This window comes from Apaloderma vittatum, unplaced genomic scaffold, assembly GCF_000703405.1.
Source record: "Apaloderma vittatum isolate BGI_N311 unplaced genomic scaffold, ASM70340v1 scaffold22315, whole genome shotgun sequence".
In the NCBI taxonomy this organism is placed as follows: domain Eukaryota; kingdom Metazoa; phylum Chordata; class Aves; order Trogoniformes; family Trogonidae; genus Apaloderma; species Apaloderma vittatum.
The window spans coordinates 1-14,515 of NW_009717958.1; the positions used below are offsets into that span (position 1 = coordinate 1).

General features: G+C 49.5%; 1 protein-coding gene across 1 annotated transcript; it reads left to right on the plus strand.

Annotated features, from left to right (window-relative positions):
* Positions 1-368: 368 nt before the first annotated feature.
* Positions 369-10,024, plus strand: LOC104274458 (serine/threonine-protein phosphatase 6 regulatory subunit 2-like; the record flags this gene model as incomplete). Its single annotated transcript, XM_009870098.1, has 9 exons — positions 369-454; positions 777-857; positions 2,271-2,368; positions 4,672-4,729; positions 5,534-5,661; positions 6,499-6,674; positions 8,237-8,399; positions 8,992-9,080; positions 9,817-10,024. Coding segments are annotated over 9 exons (1,087 nt in total), but the record flags the coding sequence as incomplete, so codon positions are not given.
* Between the last annotated feature and the right edge of the window lie 4,491 nt (positions 10,025-14,515).

Here is a 14,515-nt window from a genome sequence, read left to right on the forward strand (position 1 = left end):
CACCCTGCCGCAATCACCGCGTTTGAGAACAGAAAGACAGAAGCAGGACTTCGGGCACATATGGTGGCTTTTTCAACATTCTAGTAGAAATTTTGTACCTTTAGGCCACTGCAATTTCACAAGTGAGTTAGGGCTGTTAAGACCAGAGCTATCTCAGGGGGTGTCCTGATGGAAGATGTTTCTTTCTCTGCAGAATGGGTCATTCTTGGGAAATCATGAGGAAAACGTAGCTCGCTTTGCACAGCCCTCACGTTACTTTGCTCACGTGCAGGTGCCTGTATCCGCTCAAAACCTTCCAGGTAACGAGCAGGGGCAAGCGACTGGCTCTGATCCCTTCTCACGGGGCTGTGCTGACCTTTCTCTTGCAGAGCTCCCTGAAGACTGCAGAGGGAGGTGGGAGAGTTTTGTAGAAGAGACGCTGACGGAAACGAACAGGAGGAACACAGTGGATTTGGTGAGGACAGGGATATTGTGCGTATTTCAGACGGGCCTGCCACCTTCCGGACTTTCTTCAACTGAAGAAAAGTTATATTGCGGGGTCGTTCTCTTCTTTTGCATCTTTTTATGGTTTACAAGGGCAGAGTAGAACACATCTTCCGTGTAGTTCTTCAGGCAGCCTCAGCTCTGACACGTTGCTGAACTCTGCTCCTCACGTTTCTGGGTCTGTTCGCTGGGAGAGTTTCTGCCCCCGGGGGAGTTTGGTCTTCGATTGTACGTGCGGAACAGAACTATTTGAGCACTACTTGTGCTTATTCTTTTTTTTGCACTTTGTTCAGGTGAGCACTCACCATCTGCACTCATCCAGCGAGGACGAGGACATTGAGAGCGCGTTCCCCAACGAGCTTTCTCTCCAACAGGTGAGTTCACAACCCGCTCTGCAGCCCGAGTGCGGAGCAGCTTCCTAAATTCTGCTCTCGGTCGGTGTGTTCAGCTCTTTTCTGTTTCTCCAGGGTAGTTACTTAGGTGGTCAAAACTCACACAGGGAATGAATTTGGCTCAGGCTGCACACAGGTCCAGACACAGCGTTTCTGCGAGGTGCTGCGCGTTTCTCGCTCTTTCCCGGGGTCTCTGCACGCCAGGGCTGGGTGGTCCTGAGCTCGCAGAGGTTCCCAGCCCAGCAGGGAGCGCGGAGCCCCAGCCTGCAGCAGAATCGGAGCCCACGGAGGGTTCTGCTTCCTCCTGGGCTCTGCAGACTTCTGCGCAAAGCTGAAAGAGCTGCACTCAAACACGAGCAGTGAGAGCAGTAAAACCCCTTGACTTAGGAAGTTGCAGAGATAATTAAGGGTTCCCTTGCACTTAGCAAAGATCTCAGGATCCTCAAAATTTGATGTACTCTGCTAAAGCTCCAAACAATCAAATATATGGAAGCTGCTTTTCAGGTTGAAGTGTCCAGGCTGGAACCTTTTTTGATGCTGAGAACTTGAAGAGCATTAGCAGGACGTAGGAGTTTCAGCCTGTTTAGCAGGGAACTGCCTCTGGGCAGTGAAAGACAATCTCAATCTGAAATCTAGATAAGGGTGAAAATGAGCCTCCAATGGTTTATAGTTATTTTTGTGTCAAAATAACTGGCTGCTCTGATATTAAAAATACCTCTATTTTCTTCGGCTGATACTTAGAAAGTGCAAAGAAAAATGCATTGGTCTTGTAAACAAAAATAAACGTGTTTGTCAGGCATCAGTGCCAGTACTGCCCGGAGCCTGCAGAGCTCCTTGGGCAGCAACGCGGACACTTGCTGTCACCTGCAGGGAGTCAGCACAAGGTGCAGCTGCAGAGATGCGTGTGTGAATCACTTGGCTGGAGCTGGAGAGGGCTGCCTGCCCGTATCCAGAATTACCCTCCAAACAGGAGAAATTATCAGGGAAAAAACCGCAATGCATAAAAGCAAGGGTGAGATTCTCTTCAGAGGCAGAAGCGATCCTTTTCGTAAGTAGAGAGTGAGGCGTGAAGGTGACCAAGAGGATATCGGGGTAAATGTCGTATTGTATCAGGGGAAAGCAAACAGGTGAAAAACCCCAACGGAGCGTTCTGACGAAGCGGAGGAGTGGCTTTCTGGGAAAAGTCAGAGCTCTCTTTGGAAGAAGTCAAACATCTGACGAGGACTTGCCGCAGTCTGCTTGATCCCCCTTTAAGAAGGGGGTTGGAGGAGATGGTTTCTCAGAGTTTGTTGGTTTTCTGTGATACTCGTGCTCTTTAGACCTTGTGTTTTGAGCCAGCTGAAGCGAGTCTCTGCGACACCTTAACGAGAGCTCTCTCTGGGTTCCCTTGCTCAGGCCTTCTCCGAGTACCAGATCCAGCAGATGACAGCGAACTTTGTGGATCAGTTCGGCTTTAACGATGAGGAGTTTGCAGACCAGGATGATAATATCAAGTAAGTCTGTGACACTTCAAGAGGTTGATATGTAGCATTTGCATCTGATCTTTCTTCTTCTGGTTCTGCTCAGAAAACGCCCCTCGCTGTGTACCTGCTTCCGTTCGGAGCAGAGGACTTGGCAATAGTTTGGAGAACAGATGACTTTTTTCCCCTTTTTGTAGGACTCTACCCTGATCTCCAAGGACAGTTGTAGAACTGAAAGGAGAAGTATTTCTTTGATTTGAAGAGATACGCTTTTCATAAAACACACAATTATTCAGCCATATTCTAGAATAAATTTAATTGCACAGAAAGCAAAGCATTAGAGGGAGCTCTAGGCAATTGTACGGATACTCTCCAGTGGCGTTAAGCCCTTCCTGAAATTAGGGATAGAAAGAAGCGTTCTGATGAAGTCCAGAGAAAGATTTAGCCATTTTCTCTCTTAGGAATAAGGAAACACAAATAAGACAGGAGCAAGTCACAGTTCAGAGAGGGTGGATAGAGGTGGATTTCATGTTACGCAACTTGCTGAGTTCGGTGTTTGGGACTTGTGCTACTCCTGTAAAAGAAGTGCTGTAATTTAATTAAAACTCCAGCTCATCCTCTCACCTTAAAACTTGTACCTAAGGAAGTCACCGGGACTGCAGTTGTCCTGCTGGCCCATAACGGCGGAGAAACTGAAACCGCTCAGTGCGCATCTATTGACAGACGAGCGCTCTAGGAGGAGACCCAGCGTGTTTCCCAGCCCTCGGCTGTCCCCTGCCTCTTCATCCTGCGTCAGTGGTCGGCACGGTCAGAGAAATTATTTGTCCTCCGAGGTGCCGGGGCAAGCGAGCGGTGGCACAGGGACCGGCCTCGGGGCAGCGCAGGTTGGGTCTGCTCTGCAAAGACCTGCAGGGTCCTGGAATCGTGATGGAACAGGACGCTTTGAGCCCGGGACGCTGTGGGCTGCTCCAGGTCTGATTTCTTGAGGATGCTTTTGCTGGTTCTGCTCAGACCAGGTTTTTTTGGCTCCCTGAAATACCTTAAATGAAATAACAATGTGGAAGTAGTTTGGGCTGCTTCACGGTTGCTTTCACACATGGATCAAAGCAGAGAGTCCTGAGATCCTTACGGTCATTGCAGCTCTGGGAAGGAGTTTGCCAAATCACTTGGAGCTGGATTGTAACGTGGAGAGAGGTTCTGGAGTCCAGCTTTCTTACCTTTTTTTGTTTTTTTTTCTTTTTTTTCCCTGCATGTTGTAGATGTCCAGAATTTGAGTAGGGCCAAAGTGTTCCAGATCAGGGAGAGAGTCTACCTGAACGTGAATTACTTAGCTCTACACGTTTTTTCAAAATAAAATACACTTCTCCCTTCTTACCAGGTACCAGCAAATATTAAACTGCTGAATGTGTAGGTGGAGGGGACGAGGTAATTTGTGTGAGGAGCTGCTGAAGGTAGCTCACGTCCGTTTTAAAATGAACACGGAACTGAGCAAGATGAGTAAGTGAGATGTGCTGGCCTTCCCTCTATTTGTCCTTAGAAAAGGAGGAACAGACTGCACAACTGGTTTGGTCTTGAATATTCTGAGGCTGTACCCTGTCGTCTGTTTTCCAGCTGTTGAGAGCTGTCAGGGATAGGAATTTGAATATTTTAACAGGTATTCATCATGTTTCAACATGCTGGTGATTTGCGTGACAGTATTTTGTACTGTCTGAACAGCTGTCTTTAAAAGAAAACCCAGATCGGGTGAAAAAACACCTGAGGAGCCCAGACTGTGGGGGAGGTTGGTGGTTTTTGACCTGCAGCACCCTCTGCTGTTCCTACAACAGACGCTTGGGTCGAGATCTGAAATTGGGTTATCCGGTGATTTTTGCAGCAAACGTGGCTCAGTAACACATCTGGAACGCTGAGCTGCCCTGAAATTCTGTAGTTGGGTTAAAACGGGCAAGCGCCATCCTGGCTGCCCATCGCTCTTTAATTTCCCCTAAGATTTGGTTCGTGTGGAGAGACGCGGTGAAAAACCTGAGGCCAGGCTCCAGAGCTCCTGGGAGAGTTGGGAAATACCAGCCGGGCGTTGCTGTGGCTGGCGTGAAGCCCCGAAATACTGAACCGATGCAGTATCGATCGGGGTCGTTCCTTTGCGTGTTGAGCCAGACCTAAGAATGGAAACCTGAAATAATATTTCGTCTCGGCACGTAACACAGACGTGAATATGGAGGGAACGAGCGCTGGTGGCCTTGAGCGGCCGTTGGGGGCGCCTCTGATCAGCTGCCCTCGGGGCTCTGAAGTGCTTGGTCACTCCGTGCCGTCGCTGAAGTTTCTTTCCCTTCTGTTTGCAGCGCTCCCTTTGACAGGATCGCGGAGATAAACTTCAATATAGATGCCGATGATGACAGCGTGAGTATGGAGTTTGGGGTGTTAATTTAATAGGACAGATTCCTGGCAAGGTTGTGCCCGAATCGGTCATTTTGAAAGAAAAAAAAGGTGAGGCGTGTTATTTTGATCGATGGAGAAGTGTCCTCCCAGCTGAGTCCAGCTGAGGAACTTGGGGCATTCCGTGTAGCCGCAGAGAAGCTCCCTCCAGTGCTGGCTTTGGGGAGGGTGTGAGCAGTGGTTGCTTTGCGCTGAAGGAATCCCCCCTCGTCAACCCATTGTCCTGATTTTCATGGCTTCATCTTGCCTTTTCTGTTCCATTGACCTCAATTAATACTCGTCGGAGACGCTGCACAGTGGCTAAAAGAGGGGATTCCGGGCTCATCTCCTGGTCTTCTCCTTGTTTTCGGCAATGCTAAGTTCGACTTAGGTTTCCTTAGTATTAAAATACTTATTCTTTCACTTGAACAGTACAATGAAGAGTTTCTTCTCTCTTCTGGCCACTCCAGGCAGAAAGTGGTCACGCTGTGCATCGTTAGGTTGAGATACTTAGAACTTAGTCCTGCCTTTGTATTTGGAGAGGGGGAACTTGAAAGATGAAGGGTGGTAGACAGAATATTCTTTTCCAAATATTAAGTTCCAAGCTGCCCGGTTTGCAAGCGTGTTCTTCCTCTCCTGCCCTGACTTTATACCCGCGGGCAGGAGTTGCTGCGGCCGGGGAGCGGCGCGGGCTGAGCCTCCGCGAGGGTGGTTCTTGCTGTCGCTGGAGCTCTTGTTTCTGTCTCCCGGGAGTGGACGACGTCTGATTTCTTTTTAATATTATTTTAGCCCAACGCTTCCCTCTTTGAAGCCTGCTGCAACGAGCGGATCCAGCAATTTGATGATAACGAGGAGGAAGAGGATATCTGGGAAGAGAAGGAGATAACCTATGCAACCCAAGTTAAATCAAGAACACGGTAAGGTGAAAACAAAACATCGATTTTTTTTTACTGTATTTCAGTTAAGTGCCTGTGTAGCTGTTTGTTATTTATGTGCCGTGAGGCCTTTTTCTGGCATAAACCAGAGTGCTTTCCATGTCACGTGTCTGCAAAAGGAGGTGGTGGCTTGTCTTGAGTGTGAAACAAAGATCCAGTCTGAGGGAATGCAGGTGTGATGGAAGCACCTGATTGCTGAGTCGGTTGGCAAAGGTATGGCAGAAAAAGCACCCTTAGTTTGAGAGACTTAGAACTTGGTCCTTCCTGCGTATTTGGAGAGGGGGAACTTGAAGGATGAAGACAGAACATTCTTTTCCAAATATTAAGGAAGGGAAAGTAATGTTTGGCCTGAGACCGAGTGACCTCCCGTGGTGCGTCTCTGGCATTGCAAATCACAATTCTTCATCCCTTTGATGCAGTCAGTTATCAGATAAAGTTATTTCTACCTGAAAGTATGATTGAATGAGACAGGAAAAACGGGCAAGGCCTTAACGCGTACGTGCCATGCGCCTGCAAACGGTGGTCCTGCTCACGCGCAGAATCGAGAACCACATCAGCGCTCCCCTCGTTTGCGAGTGTTTCATATCAGCCTCTGCATTTCCCACGACAGCTCTGCGGCTGCGTTTTGACCAGTAGAGCACGTCGGGACTTGGGTGGAAACATCCCGGGGAGGGCCTGCTGCTGGGGGTCTGTCGGGGCAGTGAGCCCGCGGAAGGCGGTGGCGCTGGGGCAGCTCGCTGGCCACGTTCTCCCCTGGGGCAGGTGAGGGGTGAGCTGGCTGCTGGCAGGGTTTTTCTAATTCCGAGTCTTACAATTTAGATTTGGAGCATCTCAGACCTCGGAGAGTTCATCGAAAAGCGATCTTGAGAACGGAGATCACGATGGCAGCGTGGACTCCGAGGAAGAGGAGGAAACGGAGCAGCAGCCGCCTTCTTCCTCGGCAAACAACAACAAGAGTAATGTTTCTGAGCGGAAGGACTCTGACGCCTCTGAAGGTAAAGGATTTAAAACGGCATCATCCCGTCTGAAACGAGCTCTGCAGTTGTCTCCCTGGGGATGGCAGTTTGCAAGCGGACGGGTTCCCGTGGCTGTTCTGTAATGCCGCCTGCGCTGATGAGGAGCGTGAATGTCGGGCTTCAGTTTTTGCCTCTGGAATGTTCACAAGTGTGAGCCCTGCCCGGCTTCCTCACAACAGCAGCGTGGTGCTTCGGTGGCACTCAGCAGCACAGGGGCAGTGGCACAGCTAGCCCCGTTAGCACAAATACTAACGAGCAAAGTCTTTGCGCGGGATCCTGGCGTTAACTCCTCAGGTTATATCACAGGAGTTCCGTGCAGACTCTTGCCAAGGATCTCTGCCCTGCATGGATCTGCCCTTTCTGCCCGATCGCCGTTCTTGTTTCGTTTGCGTGTTGCAAACCCCTTCGCGCAGCACCCGGGGGAAGACTCGCGGAGGGATGAGGTTTTCCCAGCTCACGGTGCAGATAGTGCCAGGGAAGGTCATGACACACGCGGTCTCGTCAGCAGGAGAAATTCAGTCAACTGAAATAGAGACGAGAATGCTTGCCCGAACATTCGCTTCTCGTTTGGTGCAAGCATTTTCAGTTCTGAGATGTTCTTTTTCCAGGTGATGTCTCTGTGCTGTAACTACGAGCACAGAGCGTACTTACCCCAGTAACGGGCTCTCTGCACCCGTTTGGTAGTGTCAGATATTTTCAATTCCTGTTAGGAAGAACCAGTAAAACGCCACAAACCAGCAGCCTGTGGAGAGTCCCCATCAGGTTGGAATCGTAGAACCACGGAAGGTTTGGGTTAGAAAAGACCTTTAAGCTCATTGAGTCCAGCCCTTAACCCAGCACTGCCAGGCCCACCACGAGAGACTGGGGTTCAAGTTTTTCTTCAGTTTTTGAGTGAGTGTAGACTTGGTGGATCTCTCATACTCTTGGTTTTGTCACGTGCAAATCCACTCGCCCAACGGAGCTCTGCCGTCCTCTCTCTTTCTTGGGAAAAGGTGGTGAAAAATGCTTTTTTAAAATGGGTGATTTGTAGGAATAGGAGTGTGTTCTAATGAATAAGAGTTAAGCTGGGACTGTAAAAAAACAAATTATGTTCTTAGTTTTGCTCAAGGTCACTTCTCTGATCTTAAACTTTTTAATCTGTATATCAATTCCTTACCTGCAATTGCCAAAATTTAAAAAGTTAGTGATTGAAATGGTTGAAAGCCGTGCTGCTCGATGTGTGACACGGAACTTAAGAGTTCCGCTGAAAATCCCTGGCTCAGAGAGTGACGACATCCCAGTGAAGAGATTCCCGGTGCCATTTTTCTCAATTGGTGCTTCTCTCTTGTGAGTAACGCTGGTATTTATCGGCAGAGGGATCTTCAGGCTGATGGTCTGTAAGCTGTGAGTCGGGCGGCAGCTTCCTGCAGGGGTTGAGGGGAGTGCCACCGCAGAGTCTCTCCCGTGTTCTGTTCCCTCTGGCATCACTTTGGAATATTTTGGGGATGCCCCAGCCTTCTGAGAACTGACAAGACTTCTGCTCCGTTGCTCTGTGTCGACAGGGTCGGGATGGACGGCCGTGTTCGAACCGGTGAGCTCGAAGCCCCCCACGCCCTGCGTGGCCATGGACGTGGGGTCGAGCGTGTGGGACTCGGCAGCCCCGGAGAACGCCGCGCCGGAGGAGAAGGGATGGGCGAAGTTCACGGACTTCCAGCCTTTCTGTTGGTAAGAGGCACACGGTCTTGCCATTTCGTTATAACTTGTGCGTGAAAGAAGATTTGAAATACGGGTTGATGGAGGATGTTGACTGTAATCTTCTCTTCCCTTTTCCCTCCCCCTGCTGCCCCCTTTATTTCTGAGTATTGTATTGTGGAACATCCTTCCCTTTGCCTTCCAGCGCTGCTGCCTGGTGTTAGCGTATCATATCATATCATGTCGTGTCATGTCATAGACTGGCCTAGGCTGGAAGGGACCTTAGAGATCATAGAATCATAGAAATACCTAGATTAGAAGAGCCTTTAGAGATCATGGAATCCTAGACTGGCCTAGGCTGGAAGGGACCTCAAAGATCATTTAATCCAACCTCCCTGTCATAGGCAGGGACGCCCCTCGACTAGATCAGGCAACACATGGGGAAGCTTTATGCATCATCGCTACTGCTACACTAAGTGTATAAAATTATTAAATGAAGGTGTTTTGGAAGCGAAGTACTTACGTAAAGGAAGAGTAATCCCCAATGCCTTCTTCTGCTGGGGTGTTGGGAGCACGGCGAGGTGGCTGTGCTTCCTTCTCAAGGCTTGTTTCCCCCCTGCTTCAGCTCGGAGTCGGGTCCGCGGTGCAGTTCTCCCGTCGACACGGAAAGCACCAATTCCGATGGAAACACCAAGCAGAGTCAGGACAAGAACTGTAAGTGAGAATGTTACAGGGCGGGACAGACGTATTATTTAAGCTGTTTGAAATTCTGTGTAGCTCGGGAGAACTTCCCTCGGGTGCCGTGTGCCTTCTCTGACTTGCAGGCTCTCTCTGGTACAGAGATCCCTCTATTAAAATAGGAACTCAGGAATCCTAAATGATTGTTGCGATAATACCCAGCAAGAAAAGAATGAAATTTAAGTTAATGAGAATTAATGGCACAGAGATTATTCATTTGTAAACAGCTCGAAAGTCCTCTTTTAGCGGCGTGCTTGATTATAAAATCACTTGCCAAAAACTAGAAGGACAGGGTAAGTTATGTTACTGGTAATTGTGCCAATCCTCCAAATGTTTAGCTGCTTAAATTACAGCACAGCAAGTTCTCAGAGCTCAGCTGAGTTAGCAGGGACCCCTGAGACTGCCTTAATCCTCCAGCCAGAGTTACCGCCTTTCAGCTCGTGAAGAAAATGGTCTGCTCTGCTGTTGGTATTAAGCACAGACAGGAGGTGGCGGGTGAAGAACGCTGCTTCATGGGAATGTTGTAGTTTTTTTTCCTAAACTGCAAAAATAATATTGTGTGCTGTGGGATCTGCACAGAAACCGTCATCTCAGAATTTGTCGGAGTTGTAAACGCTCCCTTTGACACCACCCAGCTTACTCGGGGTCGTGCCTGGGGACTCGTTCCTGTGGCCTCGTTCATTTTGCAACGTGAATTATTTGTCTCCCTCAGTCAGCGCTTCCTCTCCCTGCGTTTGGAACGTCTGCGTCACGAGGAAAGCGCCGCTGGTGGCCTCGGACAGCAGCTCCTCCGGAGGCTCCGACAGCGACGAGGAGGAGGATAAAGCAGATACCGTCACGGAAACCATCAGCACGGGCTCGGGCCAGGAAACCGTCAAGCTGACGATGGATGCTAAAAACGAGAAGGCTGTTTTCACCAGGTGGGGAAGGAATCTCCTCGGGGGGGCATCAGCCCCCTGTGGTGCGTGCAGGGGGTGAATCCGTTGCTTTTTCCTTCTGGACGCTGCGGTTCCAGACGTCCCGTGTGAGGATGCTTTCTCGTCACAGGGGTTTTGTTCTAAGCAAATATTTATGACAGGTTTATTTTAAGAAACGTGCCTGGCTCGTTTTAGCCACCGAGCCACGTCATGGAAGCGTGACCTGTCTGTCTGTCCGCACGAGAGCCGCACGACCATGGCAGGGACGCCGGCTCAGGTCACCCAGAAGAGTCGAGCAAAGCCTCACGGGAGGGCGAGTGCAAGGTCTGGCAGGGGAGAGAGTTAAAGGACTCAAGCTGTCGTTTTCCCTCATTGTCAGGGTAGTGTGTTATAGGCAACAGAGGATAAAAAATTCAAGATGCCAGAAGGAGAGCAGACGCTGAGATTTGTGAGCTTTTGGGCAGCAGCTCGGTTGGGATTGCACGTGCCCCAATCTAGCCTACTTGTCATTCGAGTGAAAAACTCGCTTCTCAAAACAGCGAGGATCTAGTTCGCTTCCGTGCACCCAGAAGTGTTCCCCAATATAAAGCTGAATTTTTCCCTCATATTCCGTACGTAGGGTAGGATTTACCCAATTGGAGTCCCTGTATCCTACGCACCTGTCTCAGGATCAGGATTTACTTTTTATAATACTGTGGTTGTGCGACTTCTTTGGCTGGTCAGCCTGAGCTGCTCGGCTCGCGTACACACGAGGTAAAAAGCAGCAGCTCAGAAAACAAGGGGGACTAGAGAACTCAGCAGCCGTAGGGGAGGCCGTTAACCAAACCACAGGTACGGTGAGTTGGGCAGCGCTGTTTTTAATAGCGCGACTGGGTTTTATTTTTGGTGTCCACCTCAGATGGCCTTTACTCCCCTCATGCTTGAACTGAGTGAGGTGTCCGAGATGTCTTTGCTCGCAGCGATTGCACCTGAGGAGCTGCCTTGCTGGCCGCAGGTGGGGGCAGCACGCCAAGCAGGCTGACTTCAGGAAAATGGAAGTTGAGGAAAACAAGAACGCTGCCTGCTGTGCTAAAAGCAGCATCTCCTTCTCCAGTTTTCAGTTTGCTTGAGTAATAGCTAATTAAATCCATCGGCACGTGTGTCTAGAGCAACTCTGTGCTCCAGATGTTTTTCCTCTCTGAACGTGTGGTGTGAGTAGAGTAATCCTGCCCGCGTGGCTGGCTGGGTTCACGGGAGCTCTGTCAGCCGTACTTGGCCCCCATCTATTTCCTAGCAGGTGGGAATTATTTTGTGTCTGACTTGGCTGGGCTATACTGCTGCGTCAGGCGGCGTCATTCTGAACGTCGATTTTCTCTCTGACTATATCTCGAGCACTTTCAATAAGGGCAGGGCTTACAGAGCCTGCTTGGGTTTACATGGCTGCGGTTCCACAAAACTAACTCTGTTTTGGCCAGGAAGGTAAATACATGAATAACCACCGTCTCCGCTCTAAAGGTGTCTGTAGCTTTCCACAACTAGCCACAAATCAAAATAGAAACTGTGGGGAAAACAGAGACCTGTTACAGAGACGGTGGCTGCAGCTGCTCCAGGTCTGTTCTGCAGCCCGTGAGAGTCTGTCCTCACCAGTGATGGTCACGGAAAATTCCTGGTGTCCCCGAACCGACCCCCCTTCTTCCAGAACAGGAGCAGTTAAACAGCCAGCAGTAGCTGCATTCATTTCTTGCCTCATTCCTTAACAATTCCAAGGAAATGAAACGTGCTGAAGGTTTAAGAATATTTTGCATTGACTACGTGTTTCTTGCTGACTTTCTACAAGCACCTCCCCAGAAGCGTGAAGCTTTTGCCAGAGCACATTCCTGTTCCTACAGAAACGGGTCTTCCCTCTCCTTTTTTCCCCTCCCTGCGGTGCTGAAACCCGCAGCCGATCTTTCATACTCCCTGGAGCTCCCCGGGGGCTCTGTGGGTCTGTGATCACTAAGGTCATGAAAGCTCCAGATGTTACGGCACGTGCCTCCAGCTGTGGCAAAAAAAACCCCCGTGACCCCCGCCTCGCCTGCTGCTGCTTCTCTGCCTGCCCGGACCACCCCAGAATTCAAACTCTGGAAAATCCGTGATTTCTCCTTGCACAGCTCAGTAAAACATCCCTCCGGAGAGTTCTGCTTAAACTGCAGTTGAGAATTGGCTGCCTTGAACGGGCAAAAGAACAGGTGGTTTTAGCTGATTTCTCTGCTTTAAATGTATTTAGCTAAATTCCTATCTAATTCTATAGGGCAGTTTCTTGAGAAAAATAAAAAAATCAAGTAGTTTTGCAGAAGTTCTCTGACTGAAGAGCTTCCAGGGTTGCCGATCCGCACCCTTCAGTCACTTCAGAATGTGTGTGTTATAGGCTTTGAGAAAGAGGCTTTTCATGGTGTATCAAATCTGCTTTTTTTTGTTTGTTTGTTTTGTGTGTGTGTATCGATCTGAATTTTATGTGGAAAATGATTGTACTCGTTGAAATAATTTCTAAGTGCTCGTGTGTGTTCCCCCAGCAGGAACACCGCAGAAGTTCCCTGACTGAAGAGCTTCCAGGGTTGCCAAGCCTCACCCTTCGGTCACTTCAGATTGTGTCTGTTAGGCTTCGAGAAGGATGCTTCTCACGGTGTATCAAATCTTCTGCTTTTTTTTGTTTGTTTGTTTTGTGTGTGTGTATCGATCTGAATTTTATGTGGAAAATGATTGTACTCGTTGAAATAATTTCTAAGTGCTCGTGTGTGTTCCCCCAGCAGGAACACCGCCTGAGGATACGGTTGCCCAGTTAACTCTTTTGTCTGTTTTTGCAGCAATCTTTACTGTTTCCTTTGTCTTCCTTTCTTTGCTCTCTCTCTGTTTCTGCCTCTGCTGCCTTTCTCTCTCGCTGCGGGTGTTGCTCAGAGTATTTAGACCGGCAGGCGGAGGGTACGTATGACGGTGACCTTCTCAGGGTTCCAAACATCCACCTGACAAGTAGTTTCTCCCACAAGTTACTGCACGCTGAGCTGGCAAAAAACGAGCGCTTGGACTGGGAAAGCTCATTTTTTTCACAATTGGTTGTAACAGATCCTAGAAATTGCATTTCAAAACCTGAATTAGAGGTTGCACGTGATCCTCGGAGAAAGTACGTGCACGGTCAGCATCGCCCTGGACGAACCATTAAAAAGCAAAGAGTTTTAGGTAATTTCACACAATTCCCTTGAGCTTCTGCCGTTGCACCTGTTTGTGAGCTCATTCTATAAATAGCATTTTTTTAAATTACTGTTATTTTAAAAGACAAGTTCGGCCTCTGGTCAAGAGGGCTCTAGGCAAGCCGTGCTGACGCCGCTTGCTGTTGCGCCTGCTGCTGGAACTGCCGCCGGTGTCGGGTGGGATCCTGCTCAAGTCTCTTGAGACTTTCTCACAACAGCACTAACAAATATTTTTACTTCCATGCTGTAATGGGCTGTAAAATAATGGTCGATGTGTTTCCCAAAGGCTTTTTTCTTTTCTTTCTTCATTTTTTTCCCCTGATGCTTTCTTTCTGGTTTAAGTTATGGGTTTTTCCTAATTATTTTCTGGAATTCATCCACTGAAATGAGTTTTCCCAGTCCCCGTGCACACTAGCAAGACTTTGCTCTAATTTCTGAATGAGGTCAGAGACAAAAAGAGAAATTCTCTGTAAGCAGAGCGTCTCCTGACTGTTGTCTGAAGAGGAGTGTGTTGGGGCAGACGCCTGAACTGTCGGGGCTGAGATGATCCTGGGGAAGAGCAGACTCTGGGGGGACCTTGTAACCGAGAGGAACCTGCCGGGAGGCTGGGGAGGGACTTTGGACAAGAGTGTCCAGCGACAGGACAAGGGAAATGGGTTTAAATGGAAGGAGAAGGGGTTTAGGCTGGATCTGGGGAAGAAATTGTTGAGTGCGAGGGTGGCCAGAGTCTGGACTAGATTGCCCAGAGAGGCTGTGGCTGCCCCCTCCCTGGAGATGTTCAAGGCCAGGTTGGATGAGGCCGTGAGCAACCTGGGCTGGTTCAGGGCGTCCCTGCCCATGGCAGGGGTGGGTCAGATGGTCTCTGAGCTCCCTTCCAACCTGGGACATTCTGTGGTTGTATGATTTGGGTTACACCACAGCAACACAGTGCTGCAGCACCTAGCAGCACTGTGGGATCCTGCCCTGACCCCTGAGGACAGGTTGGGGACCAGCAGCTCAGCACCTGCCGGCAGCTACCGGGGCCTTTGAGGGTTCTGTGGGGTATTTGAAATGTGATTACGACATGTACGTGTTTAACTCATCGTTTTAATAACTAACAGTGGTGCTTCAACAAACACACCAAAGTTTCCTGCCTCTGCCATCGGCAGGCGAGGCCGCGGTGCCGTACCCGCGGGAGGTGCTGCCCGGCTGGGCGCTCTGCCAGAGCAGCGCAGGGACCCCCGGCTCTTCTTGCAGTTTGACCAAGATGAGGCTGAGGGGGGCCCTCATCCTGCTCTACAGTTACTTGACA